We start from the raw sequence: 23,319 nt of genomic DNA on the forward strand, positions 1-23,319 counted from the left end.
ACACATGCCATGTACCATGGGGAGGGCACCGGGATATCCATTCCTCTATAACGCAGACTGTCACTCATCCTATCTCTTCCCCGTAGGGACCACTCATTCCTGACACCGTACCCACCTATATATAATTCTTTTCATCTTTATTTTATATCAACCTCTTCTTTGCACATATCATATTTGGAATCACTCTCTATTTTTAGTTATTTATGTATTCATAGCTAAATTGGACCCTGGCATACACATGAGGAGATTTTTCTCCCAATTCACCAAGATACTTTAACCCCTTCCTGACAGAGCCTGTTTTTGCCTTCCTGACAGAGCCCTTTTTTTCAATTCTGACATGTCTCACTTAAGTGGGGATAACTTTTTTTTGCTTTTACTTATCCCAGTGATTTTGAGATTGTTTTTTCGTGACACATTGTACTTCAAGTTAGTGGTAAATTTTCGTCGATACAGTCTGTGTTTTTTTGTGAAAAATACCAAAATATCGTGAAAAAATGGAAAATTTTGCGATTTGCAAAATGTTAAATTTTCTGCTTGTGAGACAAATAATCTTACCACTCAAAATAGTGAATAACTAACATAGACCATATGTCTACTTTATGTTTCCATCATTATTTCAACCTCATTTTCATTTTTTTGGACACTAGGAGGCTTAAAATATGAATAGCAAATTCTCAAATTTTCAAGAAAATTTCAAACACTGATTTTTTTAGGGACCAGGTCAGTTATGATGTGACTTTGAGGGACTTGTATGTGAGACACCCCCATAAATGATGCCATTTCAAAAACTGCACCCCTCACAGTATTCAAAACAGCATTTTGGAAGTTTGTTAACCCTTTAGGTGTTTCACAGGAATTAAAACAAAGTGTAGGTGAAATTTCAAAATTTCATTTTTTTTTTCGGATTTTCAATTTTAATACATTTTTCTAAGGAACACAGTAGATTTTACTAGAGAAATGTGACTAAAAATTGATTCCCCCAATTCTTTGGTTTTCATAAATATCCTATATGTGGCCCTAGTATGCACGGTGACCAAACCACAGGCTTCATAATAGAAGGAGCACCTACTTGATTTTGGAGCCTCCTTTTTATGAGATTATTTTTTAGGCACCATGTAGGTTTCTAGGCACCATAAAATGCTAAAAGTTAGGTACCCCCCCACAAGTGACCCCATTTTGCAAACTACACCCTTCAGGGAATTCATCAAGGGGTATAGTGTACATTTCAAACCCCCAGGGGTTTCACCAATTGTGGTACAACTGGGCAGTGAAAATGAAAAAAATAAATTTTTCATTTTCACAGCTCAGTTGTATCAAAATTGGTGAAACCCCGGGGGGTTTGAAATGTACACTATACCCCTTGATGAATTCCCTGAAGGGTGTAGTTTGCAAAATGGGGTCACTTGTGGGGGGGTTCCACTGTATGGGTGTTTCGGGGGTCATTCAACCAGAATCTGTGCTGCAAAATCCAAAAATCACTCCTTCCCTTCTGAGTCCTGCCATGCACCCAACTGGTATTTTTTGGTCACATGTGAGGCATTGCCGTACTCGGGAGAAATTGGGGCACAGATTTTGGGGTGCTTTTTCTCCTTCATACCTTGTGAAAATTAAAAATTTTGAGCCAGAACTGCATTTTTCTGTAAAAAAATGTAATTTTTTACAGAAAAATGCAGTTCTGGCTCAAAATTTTTAATTTTCACAAGGAATGAAGGAGACAAAGCACCCCAAAATCTGTGCCCCAATTTCTCCCGAGTACGGCAATGCCTCACATGTGACCAAAAAATACCAGTTGGGTGCATGGCAGGACTCAGAAGGGAAGGAGTGATTTTTGGTGGTGGAATGAATGGTGGGTGCTATGTCGCATTAGCAAGACCCCCGAAGCACCAATACAGTGGAACCCCCCCACAAGTGACCCCATTTTGGTCACCAGCTTTGGGATGGGGGCTGGCGCTGCGGCTGGCGGGGGGGTGGGAGCGGTGCTGGCGCTGCGGCAGCCGGGTGGGTGGGAGGGAGGGGGGCTGCCGGGTGGGAGGGGGGGGGGCTGGCGATCGGTGGTGATCGGTGCTGTACAGCACCGATCACTGTGTTACCGAGCGGCTTAGCCGCCGGTAACACAGAAAACGCTGCAATTGTCTGTTCACATTTGAACAGCCAATCGCAGCGATCGCCGCGAGGGGGGATGTCTGCTGTCAGGGACAGCAGACATCTCCAAACTGTCACCGCGTCTATAGACGCGGTGACAGTAAAACCATGACGTATATATACGTCTTCGGTCGGGAAGTACCTCCCGACCATGACGTATATATACGTCATATGTCGGGAATATCTATGTATATATATGTGTGTGTGTGTGTGTGTATGTATATGTATATATGTGTATATATGTGTGTATATATATATGTATATATATATATATATATATATATATATATACACACATATATATATATGTGTGTGTGTATATATATATATATATATATATGTATACACACATATATATACACACACACATATACACATGTGTATATATATATATATATATATATATAAAATTCAGCTGATTTGATTTATTTTTATTTTTAGCAGCTCATGCTGCTGCTGCTGCTGCTGCTGTGGGTACGGGGGTGGGGGGGGGGAGCGCACGCTGCGTGCGCTCCGGCTGCGACTGCCGGGTGCTGCTGCCCTGGACGGTGAGCTGCCGGGGGGGTGGGAGGGGGTGTCTGCGGATCGGTGGTGATCGGTGCTGCACCGATCACCACCGATTTCTGTGTTACCGAGCGGCATAGCCGCCGGTAACACAGAAATAGCTGTGATTGGCTGTTCACATTTGAACAGCCAATCACAGCGATCGCCGACCGGGGGGGGCACCCCTGCCCCCCCTGGGCGACGAGGGGGGATGTCTGCTGTCAGGGACAGCAGACATCACCTAACTGTCACTGCGTCTCTAGACGCAGTGACAGTTAGAAGCCATGACGTACATGTACGTCAAATGTCGGGAAGTACTTCCCGACCATGACGTACATGTACGTCAAATGTCGGGAAGGGGTTAAATGGCATCATAGCTGCAGGATATATTAATTAGTTGCGGCAGCAACAACAGTATGAACCATGGACCTTGGGTCAGTCATCAGTGTCTGTCGACACACAATGTCATCATCTGACCATCCAATGTTACGCCATCATATAACTTACTATAGGGCTACATTCGCCTGTCTAATTGGAGACCCTTTAACCATCTACTATGGCATTAACAATTAGCCATACCAATAATTATGCGATTATACACTAACAGTGTTTGCATTAAATCTGTCCAATTATCGATCTACCAATTTCTGCCATGTGTAGACACACATTACATGCGATATAGTTAAACAGGGCGTTTTCCTTATTAACCAATTAAGATGTCAGCACCACGCCCGCATCAATTAGCATATGCATGAGCCAACAGGTATTTAAACGGTTACCTGGCACCACTCAGGTTGGTCCTGACGAAGCTAGTGGCGAAGCGTACGCCGACCGTACCTTCGTGGCTACCTACACTCCCTTTACCCATTGAATGCATTTCTGATCTGTCTAGCGTAATTATATATATATTTTAATAGCTCCGCTAACACCAGAGTGAGCGAGGGAAGCACAGTGCGTAACGCGTAGCACTGCGACCCCCTGACTTCTGAGGCATTAACCGGCAGCAAGGCACAATCGTGATCGAGCATTGTGCTCCTATGCCGCATATATGATTGTGCTCTAGCCGCTACTATCTGTACTCTGTGTCACATACACAGTTAACTATATGGAGACTTATTCCCTAATATACCGTACCTAATAAAGCTTATTTAAAAGACAGTTTCTCAGAACACTAATTGAAAGTGAATACATTACTAGTAAGGGAACGGGGGTCCCACGTCGCATGGATAAAGATATCCATTTTTACTACATGTTATATGTTTAATGTCTTGTGTCTGTTATATTTTCGCTACATTTTATCTATCTAATTAAATAAAGGTTACATTTTAATACGTATTCTATGGGTGCACCACACAGTGACATCCCGTTTCTGTCCCCATGAACTTCTGCTCTAATCAGCTGTCCAGTGGTAGCACACCCTCCAGACTTTATTGAGTTGTACTCCCAATACATACATGAGGGGCCGAAACTTATGACGAAAACTTACCTCCTGTGCGATTGACATACCCATTTCCCCCTTCTCCCCTTCTATTGTTCTATAACCCTAACCATACACACACACACCCCCGCAGCCTATAACCCAACCTATACACACACCCCCCGCAGCCTATAACCCTAACCATACACCCCCCGCCCGAAGCCTATATCCCTAACCATACACACATCCCGCAGCCTATTACCCTAACCATATACACACCCAGCAGCCTATTACCCTAACCATACACACACCCAGCAGCCTATAACCATAACCATACACACACACACCCCCCGCAGCATATAACCCAACCCATACAAACACCCCCCGCAGCCTATAACCCTAACCATACACCCCCTGCCCGCAGCCTATATCCCTAACCATACACACATCCCACAGCCTATTACCCTAACCATACACACCCAGCAGCCTATTACCCTAACCATACACACACCCAGCAGCCTATAACCCTAACCATACACACACACACACCCCCGCAGCCTATAACCCAACCCATACACACCCCCGCAGCCTATTACCCTAACCATACACACACCCAGCAGCCTATTACCCTAACCATACACACACCAAGCAGCCTATAACCATAACCATACACACACACACACACACCCCGCAGCCTATAACCTTACCCATACACACACACCTCCCTCCGCAGCCTATAACCCTAACCATACACCCCCCGCCCGCAGCCTATTACCCTAATCATACACACACCCCGCAGCCTATAACCTTAACCATACACACACCCCGCAGCCTATAACCCTAACCATACACACACCCAGCAGCCTATTACCCTAACCATACACACACCCAGCAGCCTATAACCCTAACCATACACACACACACACACACACCCCGCAGCCTATAACCCTAACCATACACCCCCCGCCCGCAGCCTGTAACCCTAACCATACACCCCCCGCCCGCAGCCTATATCCATAACCATACACACATCCCGCAGCCTATTACCCTAACCATACACACACCCAGCAGCCTATAACCCTAACCATACACACACACACCCCCCGCAGCCTATAACCCAACCCATACACCCCCCCCCGCAGCCTATTACCCTAACCACACACACACCCCGCAGCCTATTACCCTAACCACACACAAACCCCGCAGCCTATTACCCTAACCACACACACACCCCGCAGCCTATTACCCTAACCACACACCCACCCCGCAGCCTATAACCCTAACCACACACACACCCCGCAGCCTATAACCCTAACCACACACACACCCCGCAGCCTATAACCCTAACCACACACACACCCCGCAGCCCTAACCACACACACACCCCGCGGCCTATAACCCTAACCACACACACACCCCGCGGCCTATAACCCTAACCACACACACACCCCGCGGCCTATAACCATAACCACACACACACACCCCGCGGCCTATAACCCTAACCACACACACACCCCGCGGCCTTAACCCGACCCACACACACACACCTAACGGCCTATAACCCTAACCACACACACACCCCGCGGCCTATAACCCTAACCACACACACACCCCGCGGCCTATAACCCGACCCACACAAACACACCCCGCGGCCTATAACCCGACCCACACACACACACACCCCGCGGCCTATAACCCGTACCACACACACACACCCCGCGGCCTATTACCCTAACCACACACACACCCCTCAGCCTATAACCCTAACCATACACACACCCCGCAGCCTATAACCCTAACCATACACACACCCCGCACCCTAACCATTCACATGCACACACACACCCTGCAGCCCAGGGCCGGCGCTACCCACTCAGCACAGCCTGCAAAGCTGCTCTGGGGCTTCTCACCCGCCAACCTCCCCTCCCCGTCCTGCACAAACCGGCTAGGCCTTGGTCTCTCACTGTGGCTTCCTCCCTACTACTGCCTACTCTGTCAGACCTCAACTAACCCCCCCTTCTACTCCCGCACCCCCGGCACTGCACCTGCCTGCACCAGTGCGGATTCCTCTGCCGGCAGGTACCCGCTGTGAGCTCTGACTATGACCCAGCTCTTTTCCGCCGGCTCCATCACCATCCTGTCTGAGGTCTGCTGCTGATACATTCATTACTTTTAATTAATTGGGACGCCAGCACCTTAAGTTACATTGTTTTACCATTAATTACATGTGATTTATGTATATGACTTTATTATGTGTATAAAATATTTTGGTACTTGTTTCCTAGCACGGCGCCCATCGTGGGTCATGGCATACCTTAAGTTAAGGTATGCGATGGATGCGACTGACGTGATTTTGGGCTATTTTTAGCATTTTCCCGACAATTAGAAAATCGGGTCTATCGCATGCGATGCGACCGACGCGATTTAACATTGAATGCATTGTATTCAATGTTAAATTCCTATGTAAAATCGGGTCCATTGTATGCCATTATAATGGCATACAATGCGATGGACCCGATTTTACATAGGGAACAATGTTAAATGCGCCAATGTACCCGATTTTTTATTGTATTCCCACCCCATTGTTAACGCCAGCCCACGATGAACGCCAACCCGAAGCATGGCGAGCACACGCTTCTGGCTTGCCACACTATATAGAATCAACTCCACGCCGACGTGGATAGTGGGGGTATGAAAAGGTCGGAGGACGCGTATCGCCGCCCCTCGCAGGCTCGCAGCGCACGCCACGCTTCGGGTTGGCGTTCATCATGGGGTGGCATTAACAATGGGAGGGGGGCATTTGACCAATCAGGGTGGGGATACAATGAAAATTGGGGTCTGGGGGGCATTTAACATTGGGCACAATGTAAAATCGGGTCTCAGGGACCATTTTACATTGGTTCCAATGTAAAAATTGCGTCGATCGCGTCGCATGCGATGGACGCAATTTTTTAGGACCTGGTGGATACAATTAAAATCGCTGGCGCCGTGCTAGGAAACAAGTACCGATATTTTTGTTATTTGAATTGAACTGAGTCTTGTGCCATTATTGAAAAGGGGGACCTATATTACATTTAACTTTCAACTTTAATCAAAGGTATAATTGTTAATGCTGTGACAGCTTTCCAATTGTTTTCTTTTATTTCTTACAAGCTGGTTTGCTTGTTGTCATATGCGGCTTTCCTGGGCTATTATTATTTTATTCAATATATCACCAGAGGTATGGTGTGACTCACTACCTTCCTCCCTTTTTTTAGACTAAAATAGGTCACATTTCTCTTAGCAGAATTTGATCGTACCCAAAAAACAAATTTGATCATTGCACAAAACTGAAATGGCCCCAGGAGTCCTGCTGAGCATGCACGAGTCGTGTGTAGCTCCTCCCATGGTCCTTTGTAGGAAAGACCATGGGAGGAGGCACATGCGCAGCAGCCCTCCACAGGGAGCCTGCCGCCCTGGTCACCCCATCGACACTTCCCTTAACTCTTGCGATCCAGTCTGGAAACCACACCACTGCATTGCCAGAAGGGGGAGGCCTGGCTCTGTGTTCCCACTCAGCATCTGCGGACACCGGGGAAGATGGGAGCAGCTGCCTGGAACTCGCTGCTGGAGGGGAAACCATCAAGTCAGACAGAAGGAGCAGACTGGTCGCCTGCCCCGGGAGGAACCCCCAGCCTGGTAAAGTTCCATGACCTGGTAGGGTCAGCATGTCATGTATAGGTAGGCATCATTGACACACACACCCATAGCCTATCCATACATATGCGCACACACCCACACATATATGTAGCCTAACCCTATCCATACATTCACACCCGGAGCTGATCCATGACCTGGTATGGTCAGTGTGTCATGTATATATCAGTTGTAATTTGGTCTCTGCCCCAGGCAAGGGGTGTGGTCTCATTAAAATGGGCATGGCCTCACTGGAGAAGACTACCTTACACCCCAGTTTTTGGCCCTGCACCAACAGACCTTTGTCACCACAGGAAGAACATTTTTTCACCATATCAAGCCCCATAAAGTCCCCTGCACCAAATGCCCCACACTGCAATGCCCGTGATACATTATGCCCTACAGGATAGCTTCTACACACTGGGTGTCATGCTCATTACCAGGGGTTTCATGAGATGGGTGTCTTTATTGCCAGGGCTTTTATGCTCTGGGACGGGTGTCATACTCATTGCCAGGGGTTTGTAATGTTTGTAGCCAGTGGTAATGCTCATTGCCAAGGGTGTGTATTTTTAAACATTTTTAAAAATCCAATGTTTATTCTTACAGTGAAATTTTACATTTCTGAGTTAAAAAAAATAATAAATTGAAAAAAAGCTATGAAATTCCAAAGACAAAAAACCTTACGGTTTCACATGTCCCATTAAGGCTTCTTACACATGATCTGGCATTTCTGAAACCTGTTGTAACTCTTCCACTCAAACGCTAAAAAACAATGAAATTAATATCATTAAGGCTGACGCCTTAATGGACGTGTTCCTTGCGCAATACAGATATGGTACGCCATCACAGCCTGTGGGTATGTGCAGATTCAGCACTCTCACAGAGTGAGATTGTTACGGATGCCGCCTGGGTGCTGGATGTAACTACCTGAGGCTGGAAGATCAGGCGTGAGCCCGTAGCCGGGACCGCCGGTTAGGACAGCCACAGCGATCGCTACTCTGACTCTATTGAGTACCCCGGGCAGATGACAAACCCCTGCGGGTACTAGGCTTCACCTGTGGCCGCCACGTTCGAAGGAGCGAGTTAGGCCCACTCCAACCCCGATGCAGCTAGGTCTATGTGGGGACAAAGGGTAAGCGATCGTCAGGGGTAACTCAAGAGGATGGTCGGTACTTCTTTACTTTCACGGCGCCAGCATGGCGCCGCGCGTCAGAGTCCCCTTGCGGGGCTCGCTTCGCTCGCCCACGCTGCGGGCTCGGTGGCTCGCTACGCTCGCCACGCTAATTAAAATCAACTCCATGCCAACATGGATAGTGGAGGTATGAACTATCCATGTTGGCATGGCGTTAACTTTGTTTATTTTACTTAGTTTGTGGCGAGCGTAACCCGGAAGTAGCGCGGCGCCATGCTGGCGCCGTGAAAGTAGAGAAGTACCGGATGGTCTTACTAACGGGCCTGACTGTAATGTACCCCTGTCTGCCGGCACCGGGCCAAAGACGGGAATGCGACCCAGTCGCAGGCACAAGAGACTAATGATGGGGAATCTCCACATAAACAGGAGACAAGGCTAAGAAGGGGGAACATAGAAGATAATATTTTAACATATTCAACCGGTGGACAATAAACATCACCAGCTGAAAGACAGAAAAAGTATCAGTATAAAATACAGTAGATAAAAATATTTATATCTAATACAATGTTGCATAGCGCAAATGCATAAATATAATTTTATATAAATTTAAAAAACAATACTAAATAGGACAATTACTAAAGGGTCCAATCCCCTAGATGAGAAATATAAAAGACGTAAAGCAAGGAGAGAAAAAAAACATTGATGTTAGATATAAGACAAAAAACATTTTCATTCATCGATTAACAATAATAGCAGCACAGAGACCATCAATAGATGTAGATGGTAATAAACTATATAATGAAGATATGGACACCGATCTGCACAGTGGAGGAGGGATGATCCAACCACCATCGGCACCACGAAGGAGGAAAACCTCACAACAACGTGGTGTCAGTGGGAGGAACACCACAAATCCACTATTTAGTGCAGAAAGGGTACGATGTCCACACCCTCATTGAGACCATGAGGGGCGAGTGTACCGAGGGTATATATCCAATAGGTTTCCCTCCTACTAAGTTTTTTAAGAATATCACCACCCCTTTCATCGAGGGTAATATGCTCTATCGCTTTAAATGTGAGATTATCAACATTAGAAGAGCAGCATGCAGCAAAATGTCTAGGAACAGTGTGAGATAAAACCTTATTCTTAATATTTCGTGAATGTTCAAAAATACGAAGTTTCAAGACCCTCTTTGTTTTACCAATATATTTTTTTCCACATTTGCATGTTAACATATAGATAACATGTGTGGAAAGACATGTCATACGGCTTTTCACCTTGTAGGAGTGGGTATGATCAAAATTAAAAAAATAAATTCTTTCTTTGTCCGCATATTTGCAGATTTTGCACTTACTGCAAGGGTAAAAGCCGTTACTAGTTTTTAACCAGCTCTCATTGGTATCGGAAATATTTTTTAACATACTGGGAGCCAGTGATGATTTTAAAGACATTGCTTTTTTGAAAATAACTTGGGGTTGTGATGGTAATATAGGTCTGAGAATAGGATCTAATAGTAAAACATCCCAGTGTTTAACCAATATTTGTCTAATTTTATAACTCTCGCTTTTAAAGCGGGTGACAAATGGGACTAGATTTTTTTGATCATTAGTTCTACTTTTATATGTAAGAAGATCATTTCTATCTCTCTGTAAGGCTCTCTCTTTACATTTAGTAACCAGTTCTTGAGGGTATTCTTTTTGTAACAATCTTTCACTGTAAATATTAGCTTGCTCTTCAAATTTACTATCAGTTGCACAGTTCCTCCGCACACTCACAAATTGCGAGTACGGAATATTTTTGATCCACTTTTTGTGATGACAGCTATTGAAGTGGACATAGCTGTTGCTGTCAACCTTTTTAATAAACGTGCAGGTCTCGATGGTAGGATTATCAACAGACCAATGTGTAGTGTCAATTAGTAAATCGAAGAACTCAAATCACATTTTTATCAGTTTTAGAAGTGAAGCGTAAGTTAAAAGCATTGATATTGATATTGGACACAAACTCATTAAACAGGGTTTCCTCACCATCCCAAATGATGATAATATCATCGATGTATCGATGATACCCGATGATATTTTTTTTTAGTCGTCTTACTTTTGATCCAACCCCCCATATTATCGAAACCATTAGATCTCATTTAGATGATGGTATTTCTAAAAAAGTCATCACTGATAGTGAAAAACGTTATATTTTGAATGAAAACCCACCATTAGCATTATTCTATTATATGCCCAAAATCCATAAAAAATTAGTGAAACCTCCTGGATGCCCCATTATTGCGGGCATTAATTCAGCCATATCTGGGCTCTCTGAATTTGTAGATATGCACATACAAAAATATGTTGTTAAATTAGACTCTTACACTAAGGATTCAACTGAAATCTTGATGTGGTTAAAAGACTTTGAATGGAAAACTTCCTACCGATGGTGTACCATCGATGTGGAGGCGCTTTATACTTCCATACCTCATGATGGAGGGTTAGGTGCCATTAAATATTTTTTGGATAAAGATCACTCTCTTGACGATAATTTTCGTGATTTTGTCATCAAAAGCATTAAGATCGTGATGGAAAATAATGTTTTCGTTTTCCAGGGTGAATTCTTTGCCCAACAGGTTGGGGTAGCTATGGGAACGCCATATGCACCCAGCCTGGCCAATTTATATCTGGGTAAATGGGAGGAAAACAACCCTGAAATCACTGAGGTTTATAAAAAAATATCATCGGGTATCATCGATACATCGATGATATTATCATCATTTGGGATGGTGAGGAAACCCTGTTTAATGAGTTTGTGTCCAATATCAATATCAATGCTTTTAACTTACGCTTCACTTCTAAAACTGATAAAAATGTGATTGAGTTCCTTGATTTACTAATTGACACTACACATTGGTCTGTTGATAATCCCACTATCGAGACCTGCACGTCTATTAAAAAGGTTGACAGCAACAGCTATGTCCACTTCAATAGCTGTCATCACAAAAAGTGGATCAAAAATATTCCGTACTCGCAATTTGTGAGGGTGCGGAGGAACTGTGCAACTGATAGTAAATTTGAAGAGCAAGCTAATATTTACAGTGAAAGATTGTTACAAAAAGAATACCCTCAAGAACTGGTTACTAAATGTAAAGAGAGAGCCTTACAGAGAGATAGAAATGATCTTCTTATATATAAAAGTAGAACTAATGATCAAAAAAATCTAGTCCCATTTGTCACCCGCTTTAATAGCGAGAGTTATAAAATTAGACAAATATTGGTTAAACACTGGGATGTTTTACTATTAGATCCTATTCTCAGACCTATATTACCATCACAACCCCAAGTTATTTTCAAAAAAGCAATGTCTTTAAAATCATCACTGGCTCCCAGTATATTTCCGATACCAATGAGAGCTGGTTAAAAACTAGTAACGGCTTTTACCCTTGCAGTAAGTGCAAAATCTGCAAATATGCGGACAAAGAAAGAATTTCTTTTTTAAATTTTGATCATACCCACTCCTACAAGGTGAAAAGCCGTATGACATGTCTTTCCATACATGTTATCTATATGTTAACATGCAAATGTGGAAAAAAATATATTGGTAAAACAAAGAGGGTCTTGAAACTTCATATTCTTGAACATTCAAGAAATATTAAGAATAAGGTTTTATCTCACACTGTTCCTAGACATTTTGCTGCATGCTGCTCTTCTAATGTTGATAATCTCACATTTAAAGCGATAGAGCATATTACCCTCGATGAAAGGGGTGGTGATATTCTTAAAAAAACTTAGTAGGAGGGAAACCTATTGGATATATACCCTCGGTACACTCGCCCCTCATGGTCTCAATGAGGGTGTGGACATCGTACCCTTTCTGCACTAAATAGTGGATTTGTGGTGTTCCTCCCACTGACACCACGTTGTTGTGCGGTTTTCCTCATTCGTGGTGCCGATGGTGGTTGGATCATCCCTCCTCCACTGTGCAGATCGGTGTCCATATCTTCATTATATAGTTTATTACCATCTACATCTATTGATGGTCTGTGCTGCTATTATTGTTAATCGATGAATGAAATTTTTTTTTGTCTTATATCTAACATCAATGTTTTTTTTCACTCCTTGTTTTACGTCTTTTATATTTCTCATCTAGGGGATTGGACCCTTTAGTAATTGTCCTATTTAGTATTGTTTTTTAAATTTATATAAAATTATATTTATGCATTTGCGCTATACAACATTGTATTAGATATAAATATTTTTATCTACTGTATTTTATACTGATACTTTTTCTGTCTTTCAGCTGGTGATGTTTATTGTCCACCGGTTGAATATGTTAAAATATTATCTTCTATGTTCCCCCTTTTTTATTGTTGTGCAATGAATATTCAGCCACACAGTGTGTTACCTGATAAACATCAGCTGTTTTCATTAAGAGCAAATCTGCTGGGTATTTAAACATCCACCGTACCTACCATGGACACGCCTCCTGACGAAAGTCCAATGACGAAACGCGTTGGGGCGTTTCCATCTGATGCTGAGATCACCGGTTCCCCATTTGTTCCGTGCTGTTCGTATCTGTTGTTTCCCGCTGTGAAAGTCTGGTCCCCGTTGCTGCTACATCTGAGCCGGAGTGACTGCCGTTGCTGATACACGCTAGACGGTGCGACTGGAGTCCCCAGTGCCCGCCCCGCTACCTGCTGAGAGTACCAACGTTGCACAAAACATTGTGTTGGATCGACTGGTGTCCCCAGTGCCTGCACTGCGACGTGCTCTAGGAGCGGTGAATATGCTTGTATTTCACGCGGTTATATTCATTCTGCTATGTATGTGAGCTTTCTTTTATTGAGTTACAGTAAATATTTCATAAAAACTTCGCTCACGCTGTGCGCTCCTTCTTTCTCTGTTCCTACCTACATATATATATATATATATATATATATATATATATATATATATATATATATATATATACACAAGCTCTGAATAACCTCTTATGATTAGTGTCAAGCTGTCCACAAAAAAATAATTGAAACAAAAAAATAATTTAGTAATTCATACCTCCCAACATGGCCCTCTCCAGGAGGGACACAATGCTCTGTTTCTGGACGTCTCTCTTAATGTATGATTACCATCACCTGAGTTGAAACACCTGTCTTTTCACTTTCAACACAGGTGCTGCCAATCATAAATTCAGTGGGAAGTCCAGAAACAGAGCATTGTGTTCCTCTTGGAGAGGGTCATTTTGGGAGGTATGGTAATTACATTTAACAATAAGTGCTGTTGCACATAAGCATTAAAAGGAATTGGTACTTGTTTCGTTTCATGGCGGCCGATATATATCGGATGCGATATCGGCTGATCCAATGCAATTTTTTACCTGTTCATAACCCCACTATCCACTACGCATGGAGTTCACTTTATATAGTGTGACAAGCGCAGTAATCCGCGTCCGCTCGCCATGCTGCGCTCACCACACTATATAAAATCAACTCCATGCGTAGTAGATAGTGGGGATATGAACAGGTAAAAAATCTCATTGGATCGCCGATACATATCGGCCATTATCGCATCCGATATATCGGCTGCCGTGAAACTAAACAAGTACCGAAATATCATATAGCCACAGTATATGGTCTTGATAATGGAATCTGCAAATCAGGATACCAGAAGGAGGTAATTGTGGTGAGTAGAAATCAGTCTGATAAAAATAACTCCCTACTCAGATCTTGTGTAATTAGGTACATTTACAAACAAGAAAAAATAAATATATTTACCATCCCTTGTATGGCTACAGCTGGATGAGCTGATCACCAGTAGTTGCCACAAAGAGGAAGGTGCACTGGTTGAAAATCATTGCTATAGATGCAGGGCCGGCGCCACCACTGGCCGGCGCCCTAGGCAAATGCCTAGATTTGCCTAGGGCGCCGGCCACTGGAGGGCGGCATTTTGTGCCGCCCAGTTACCTGTCCTACGGCGCTGTGTATTTAAATCTGGCGGCGGAGGCAGCGGGGGTCCCTGCAGTCCATTAGAAATCACGAGCGCTATCCGCCGGGCTATGCGGAAGCGCTTCTAGTGTGAAAACTCTGGCAGCACGGAGCAGGCTGATCTCAGCCAATCAGCGTGCTGCCAGTGTTTTCACACTAGAAGCGCTTCCGCATAGCCCGGCAGATAGCGCTCGTTATTTCTAATGGACTGCAGGGACCCCCGCTGCCTCCGCCGCCAGATTTAAATACACAGCGCCGCAGGACAGGTACCCCCCCCCCCCCCGGCACCGGGGCGCCCCCACCCCGACTCGCCTGGGGCGCTCCGGTGCCTTGCACCGGCCCTGTATAGATGTAACTAATAATGTCCAAGTAGCTATGAGAAGAATAATGCATTATATTGGGGCAGCACGGATGGTGTAATGGTTAGCATTACTGCATCACAGTGCTGAGGTCATGGGTTCAATGCCCACCATGGCTCTAACTGTGCAGAGTTTGTATATTCTCCCCGTGATTGAGTGGGTGTACTCCGGTTTCCTCCGATAATTCAAAAATATACTGTTAAGTCATTTGGCTTCCAACAAAAATTAACCCTAGAATGTCTGTGTGTGTGTACATGTGGTAGAGAATATAGATTGTAAGCTCCACTGGGGAAGGGACTGATGTGAATGAACTATACTCTGTAAAGCGCTGCGGAATATGTATGCGCTATAAAAGAAACTGATAATAAATAAATAATATACTTTCATTTTTCATTTAGTATCCTTTTTATAAACAAAATGTTGGATATACCTGTATTTAAATTAATATTTACCTTCTCTTCCAAGTCAACACATTTCAGAGCTTGGCGTCCTCTGTGTGAAAGTGCCAGATTAATGCTTCTTCCACTAACCATTTTGGCTGTTCTAATGTCTATTACAAACAGAAGAAACAAAAATGTAAAAAATTGACCCATATGAAAATATACATAGTCAAGATAGGATATATACGACTCAAAACAATGGGTGGCATTTAATGGAATGCGACTTTTTAAAATCGCACCGCATCGCTGAACATCGCACTTTTTCAGTTCGCATTTTTCCCCTCAAAACCGCATATTTAATTAGATGCCGATCATGGTCCGGCATCGGGAAATCCCGGACCATGATTGGCTGGTGGGTGGGCCTAAGTCCCTGTCGGGGGCGGAGCCCCAGAAGTAAACAGAAGACCGGAGTGTGGTGAGAGAGGTGCAGGGGTCCCGGAGAGGCCCTGAAGACAGCTAGTGAGTATGTTTTCTATCCACAGGTACCCACATGGATACTACTGGACAAGGGGACCAATGCTTCGTGGCAACATCGTTGAGTATTGGATGAATGGGCTCTGTGTGCAATAAAGTTTTACTGTAAGTGTGTGTATTTATTTAACTATTTGTTCTACTGTGGGACTATAAGTAGCAAGCCCCGCATGCTGGGACTTGTGGTTCTTCAAGTCCCTGCATGTGGTGCAGGCTTGCTGGGACTCATAGTTACACATCAATACACAATCGTTTTTCTATTTTTTAACACAATTATCAAGTCGATGCCCACCGCCCAGGGGCATCGGGGACAGCCCCAAGCTTCAGCATGGGCAGGTAAGTTCTGGAGGGGCAGGACCCCTTCTTTGGGGGATCCCCAATTCCCCAGGACCCCTGCCTATGCTGACCGGTCAGAGGGATAAATGCTTTGGCCGGGGGGACTGGTATAGAAAGTCTCCCCCTGGCTGTGGCATTACCCTGCTGGCTAGTTGGGCCCGGTGCTGGTTCTTGAAATACGGGGGACCCCTACTCATTTTGTCCCCCATATTTTGGGAACCAGCACAGGCCCTTGAGCCTGGTGCCAGTTTTATAAAATCCTGGGGACCCCTATTTGTTTTGACCTGTGATTTTATGAAACCAGGATCGGCTCTTTGATCCCGGGGCTGGTTATGCTCAGGAGGGGGGACCCCACACCGTTCAGGGGGGACCCCACGCCATTTTTTTTTCACTTTTTGTTTTAACTCTTTTTTTTTTTTACACCAGAACCATGCACAGATCGCAAAGATGGTAGCTGGATAACTCTGCTAAGACACACAAGTGTGCGGCACAAACACGTGGCTCATGTAAGAGGCACTGCAGCGGTAGATACGGCAGTACTAGGCACCAGACAGGTAGATACTGCAGTATTAGGCAATGAGCCCCAGACCAGACGGTAGATACGGCAGTATTAGGCAGTGAGCCCCTGACCAGACGGTATATATGGCAGTATTAGGCAGTGAGCCCCAAAACAGACGGTAGATACGGCAGTATTAGGCAGTGGGCCCCAGACCAGACAGGTAGATACGGCAGTATTAGGCAGTGAGCCCCAGACCAGACAGGTAGATACGGCAGTATTAGGCAGTGAGCCCCAGACCAGACGGTAGATATGCCAGTATTAGGCAGTGAGCCCCAAAACAGACGGTAGATACGACAGTATTAGGCAGTGAGTGCCAGACCAGACGGTAGATACGCCAGTATTAGGCAGTGAGCCCCAGACCAGACAGGTAGATACGGCAGTATTAATCAGTGAGCCCCAGACCAGACAGGTAGATACGGCAGTATTAGGCAGTAGCCCCAGACCAGATGGTATATACGGCAGTATTAGGCAGTGAGCCCCAGACCAGACGGCAGATACGGCAGAATTAGGCACCAGACAGGTAGATAAGACAGGTAGATACGTCAGCAATACTAGTATTGTGCACCAGCAGAATTTATAATAATTAATTTTATTATTAGGAACTGCTTGGCAGTGGCACTCAGTGGCACACGTCAGTGCACCAGCAGCATGGAATTATTTTTTACAGTCCCACACAGCACAAGTATTATTTTTTTATTAAATTAGATGTAGCAGCCTAGTATGTAGTTGTACTACTAGGTAGGTACATTTAGGCCGTAACACTGCCAGTGGCAACAGTGGACTGAGTAAATAATACTGGCAAACTCTATTCACAGTATTCAGTGCAGGCAGCACCAGTGGACTATATATAATTCAATTAATTAAGTATTAATAATATAGCAGCCTAGTAGGTAGAGAAAATAAACTACTAGGTAGGTAGACAGGCAGGCAGTAGCACTGCCAGTGGTCACCACAAAAGGTAGTTATATTACACACCACCTTTATGCAGTGCACCAGCAGAATTTATAATAATTAATTTTATTATTAGGTACTGCTTGGCAGTGGCACTCAGTGGCACACGTCAGTGCACCAGCAGCATGGAATTATTTTTTACAGTCCCACACAGCACAAGTATTATTTTTAATTAAATTAGATATAGCAGCCTAGTATATACTAGGTAGGTACCAGAGGCGTAACTAGGAGTTTGTGGGCCCCATAGCAAAATATTCAAAGGTCCCCCCCCCCCCCCATTGCTGTCACTGCGAGGAGAGGAGATGAAGAAAAACAGTGTATTGGAGAGTCAGTTAGAGAGGGGGTGAGAGAGACCATTTCAGAGGGAGAGAGATAGAGGGAGAGAGATAGAGGGAGAGAGATAGAGGGAGGGAGAGAGTGTCAAAGATAGAGTGTAAGTGAGAGAGGGAGATGAAGGAGGGGGGGTAGACTGACAGACAGAGCACCATGTAGTGAGACAGAATGACAGAAAGAAGGAGGGTGCAGCATAGACAGACAGAAAGGTGGTGAGCATAGATGGTCAGACAGAGCACCACATGGGGGGAAAGAGAGACAGAAGGGGGGCATAGACAGACAGAAAGGTGGGGGGAGTACTAGAAAGATGGACCATGGTGGGACAGACTCACAGACAGACAGATGGGGGGGAGGTTGTTCTCACCATCCCCAGGTCTGTAGCGTCCACTTCCTCTCCTTCATGGTGTGGCTTGGGGCAGTGGCAGCAGCAGAAGTGGTTCCTTGCAGCGGGTCCTCCTTGGAGCATCACCGGGCAGCAGCGGGTCCCATCTCCCCACACACACAGGGTGGTGGCTCTGTGTAGTGTGCTGCTCTGGGAGGCAACCGCAGCGGGACACCAGGACCCCTCCGCTGACAGTGCTTGGCTCTGGGAGGCAATAGTAGCCGGTCTCCTCCGCCAGGGAGGAGTGGCAGCTGGTCTCTTGCGCAAGGGAGCAGCTCCGGGCAGCAACAGCAGCAGGTCCCCTCCTTCGTCGGGGAACAGAACAGCTCCGGGCAGCAAATAAACAGTCCCCTCCTCTTTCCCCATGGCACCGCCGTCACAGCCAGGCACTGGCAGGCAGCCGGCAGGTGAGCAGCAGTGGGATGACTTCTGCTGTACTAACGGCTTCCGGGCAGCGGTTCTGGCACTCCCCCTTCCTCCCTTGCACTAAAAATACTGTCCCCGGACCCGCGGCTTTACTATCTTTAGGGGGGAATAAAAATAGCACAATTACAGAGGGTGCAGGAGATAGCCTGCTAGGATTTTGGGGCCACTCAAGCCCCCGGGCCCCATAGCAGTTGCATCCCCTGCACCCTCTGTAGTTACACCACTGGTAGGTACACTAGGTAGGCACTGCAGTAGCACTGCCAGTGGCAACAGTGGACTGAGTAACTAAATAATACTGGCAGATTCAGTGCAGGCAGCACCAGTGGACTATATATAATATAATTAATTATTCATATAATATATAATACAGCACAGCACCAGAGGAAGACCCCAGCACAGAGGAGACAGTAGTACTACAGGTACACAGTTAGACTACACAGCAGCACTGAGAGACAGCCCCAGCGAATAAAAAATATTGCGTTCAAGGTCAAGCTCAAGTTTAAGCCCCAGCAGCAGCACTAACACACCCTCTCCCAACCCACTACTAGACCGGAGTGAAGATGGCGGGCGCAGCAGCCGCTATTAAAAGCCTCACGAAATCCGGCGCCGGGAGATGACGTTCTGACCACACTGACGGGCCCCAAGTCAGGCGGGAATCTCCCAGCGCTGCTCGGAACCGGGCTCGGAATGATGACGTCCGTGGGGGCTCGGATCTCTGGAATCCGAGTCTGCACATCTCTACTATAAACTGTGTTTAGATATTTTATCTGTCATCAATATCTTTAGTCCAGGACACTGGGTTCAAGGGAAATGTCTTTGAACGGTACTTATATGTTAATTGGGCAACCATTATGTAGTTTGCATAGTGGTGTATTGAGAATACCAATACACCACTATGCTGGCTACATAAACTACGTAACTTACGCAAATGACGTAAGTTACGCAAATTACGTAACTGTAGCCCTGCTAACACATAAAGGATCATAGGGCCACTATCCACGTCATAACCCCAGTGTCCATGTGGGCGTGGAGTTAATTTTAGAAAGTGTGGCGAGCGCATCGGGCTACCGAGCCCGAAGCGTAGAAAGCGGACGCAGATACGCGTCCCCTTGTGGAGCTCACTGCGCTCGCGTGGACACTGGGGTTGTGACGTGGATAGTGGCCATATGATTGTGTAAGTGCATGTTGTGTGTGTGTGTGTAGTGTGCATAATACTTACCATTTCCGATGTCCCCGGCGGCTCCGGCACTCGGTCCCGGCCTCCTAGACAGTCCGGCATGTACGCTATTAGCGTAGTGCTGCTGGGGGATCTGGGAAACCATGTGATGCTTCCCCAGCGGTGTCTACACAAAATCGCCGCCATTGTTCCCCGCCGCCTAGAGTTTCGCCAGACACCCACCGCTGAATCATGGCTGCCCGCCGACAATGTAAGTTAAGCCCCCCTGTCTGCCCCCCACCCATGGCCCTCTATGGCCGAGATTAGCCGGCCGCCCGGCAATGGCTAAGCCGATAACGTAGCCAAAGCTACGTTGTCAGCGTAGCGTAGCCGGGCGCCCGATTAACATATAAGTACCCTTTCAAAAAATTGTACAGTGTGTATGCATCTTTAGAGTTAAATGGAAAGTCATTCACAAAGTTTTCTTGTAAATTATTTCAACTGCACACCAAAAATTATTACACAAAGGGGGTCATTCTGGTTGGCTCACAAGGCAGCGGTAATTCGCTGCTTAGTGAGCCTTCTAACACCGTCCACCAGGCGTATGAATGCCAGCCACTCCACCATGTGAGTGTAAGAGAATATGCGTATAGGTCTCCTATGTGAACAAGCCGGGGCCGAAGCGATCCAGGGCCATAATCCTTTCCTATGCTGAGGTGCATTTTGTGCCAAGGATGCTTTGAACAAAGAGGGCAGAATTGTGATTGGTAGTTACATGGAAGTAATTGGTAGTTGCATGGAGGGCTAATGAACAGGCAAGCACCATTTTTTAAAATACTGTACAAGATGGCCATAGCGAGCCAATTGCAGCAGTCTAAGGTTAGAGGAGGAGGGATGAGCTAAAAAGATGCCATGGAGGACTTCCGGCTCCGCCCCCGAACGATGCAGTAGCAGGCTGCAGGAGCTCCGCTGCCCGGGCACCCCACGCCGCAAATAACGGGCTGAAAAGCCTCTCCAAAGCCCGCCCGCCACCCCCTGATCCCTGCCGGAGATCCACGCTGTATGAAGCGCTACCTTAGCGCGATGCCCAGCACCTCCACGCGACAGAAAAGAGAGAGAGAGAAGCCAGCTCCGGGATCCAAGATGGCGCTGGACGCCGGGACCCGGAAACCTCCCTCCTCTCCACAAGCCTCTGCACCTAAAATCGCCTCCTCACACAGCACTCCCTCCTCTGTATGTGGGGACCTGGAACCCTCTCACAGTGAGTACAGACCCCCTGACATACCGCTGCCACCGCTGACTGCTCCTGTTACATATGGGGACATGGTTGCAGCCATTAGGGCAGCCATTGGACCCCTCTTAAAGGAACAGACTGCAGACATTAACAAGCAGTTGGCCCAGCTGCAGCAGAGGGTTCTCACAACAGAGCAGACTGTGGGCGCGAATTTCGCTGACATAGCAGAACTTAAAGACTCAGCACAGAAGGCCCAGAAAGAAATCAATTATTTACATAACAAAGTTCAGGACTTGGAAAATCGCTCACGCAGATGTAATCTGCGCATAATAGGACTACCCGAATCAGTCCAAGGCCAAGCCCTGTTTGATTTCATCCGTCTAACCCTCCCTGAGCTACTCCAAATTACAGATAGATGTGAGGACCTCATCATAGAACGTGCTCACAGGTTAGGCTCCACTCGGCCACAAGAGGGAGCCAGACCACGTGCTGTAATTTTCAAACCCCTCAATTTCCTCCACAAAGAGTTGATATGGACGGCCTCCAGAAAACATAGAGACCTAACCTGGCAAGACCAAAAAATACTAATATTTCAAGACTTCTCGGCCGAGCTCTCCAAAGCCCACAGAGACTTTGCCCCTACATGTGCCAGATTAATCAAAGACGGAGTGAAGTTCGCCATGTTGTATCCCGCCAGACTCCGCATATTCAAAGGGAATTCCTTCAAGGACTTTAACTCCCACCAAGATGCTGAGGCGTTCCTCATGGAAGAAAACGAAGTTCCTGATCCCCCCCAACACTGGGCAGACATTGTAACATAAACCCTGACCCACAGGGACAGCCTACTCTCTTCAACAGAGTTCATTGACTCTAATTGAGTTGCCCCAAGTGTCAAACCCTGGAAAACCTCCTCATCCTCCCCCTCTCACAATACCCCAGCAAGGATCCTGATGATGAACATTCATAACGTCGGTGAACCAGGACAAACAACCCCCTGACACCCCACCCAAATTCATCCATTTCTCCAATTGTCCACACCTCAATCACCATAATCCACATGCGGACCCCCTGTACGAAGGTTACTGACTCTCTACCAAAAAGAGATCCAGCTGGACACTTATGGACCCTCCCCCCCACTGCTCCAAAAGTTGGCGGAGATGCAGTTGTATCTCTGCCCTGAACATGACTCCGTTTAAGCTACCCTTACACCCTCCCCATCCCCCCCCCTTTTTCTCCCTGATCCTTTTGCCCGTGGCGGGCACCGAGCTTTATATTGTTAACCATTCACATGTTATCTCATAGTTGCGAGCGTGGAGTAGGCGCCTAGGTGGAGGAGTCACTCCCGCCCCCCTGTATTACAGCCCGAACCTCCTGATACAGGCATGGACGTTCGGCCTCCTTTTCTGGAAGTCTACTTATTGCAGTACCCCCCCCCCCCCCTCCTCCCTATCCCCACCCTCATCCCCCCCTTCATTGCAGCTATGTAACAGTGTTAAGTTTTATTGCTAATAGCAAATTGTATTTGATGACCAAGCTTTCTTCTTACCCCCTTCCGACTCCCCTCCATGTCATCTTTGACGGTGGGTAGTTGGAATGTGGGTGGGATAAACTCACCTCAGAAGAGGAAACGTATTTTGATGTATCTCAATAAATTGCATGTCGATGTTGTGTGCCTGCAGGAAACCCACCTTACCCAGACCGAGACGGCCAAGCTCCGGATGCTCAGCTGGCAGGTTTTATCATCCGCTTCGTTCAACTCGAGATCCAGAGGGGTTGTGATCCTGGCGAAGAGGC

The 23,319-nt window shown here is 46.1% G+C and overlaps 1 protein-coding gene across 3 annotated transcripts in view; it reads right to left on the reverse strand.

Moving 5' to 3' along the window:
* KMO (kynurenine 3-monooxygenase) overlaps window positions 1-23,319 on the reverse strand; it is a 744,737-nt gene that overhangs the window by 548,611 nt on the left and 172,807 nt on the right. For 2 of the 3 annotated variants that reach the window (XM_083176396.1, XM_083176395.1), the window contains exon 3: window positions 15,690-15,787. The exons of the other annotated variant lie outside the window; for it this stretch is intronic. In XM_083176396.1, the coding sequence (XP_083032522.1) occupies window positions 15,690-15,787 (98 nt within the window). The remainder of the gene's footprint in view (window positions 1-15,689; window positions 15,788-23,319) is intronic. 3 annotated transcript variants of the gene reach the window in all.

This window comes from Crinia signifera, chromosome 3 (genome assembly GCF_055691185.1).
Source record: "Crinia signifera chromosome 3, ASM5569118v1, whole genome shotgun sequence".
In the NCBI taxonomy this organism is placed as follows: Eukaryota; Metazoa; Chordata; class Amphibia; order Anura; family Myobatrachidae; genus Crinia; species Crinia signifera.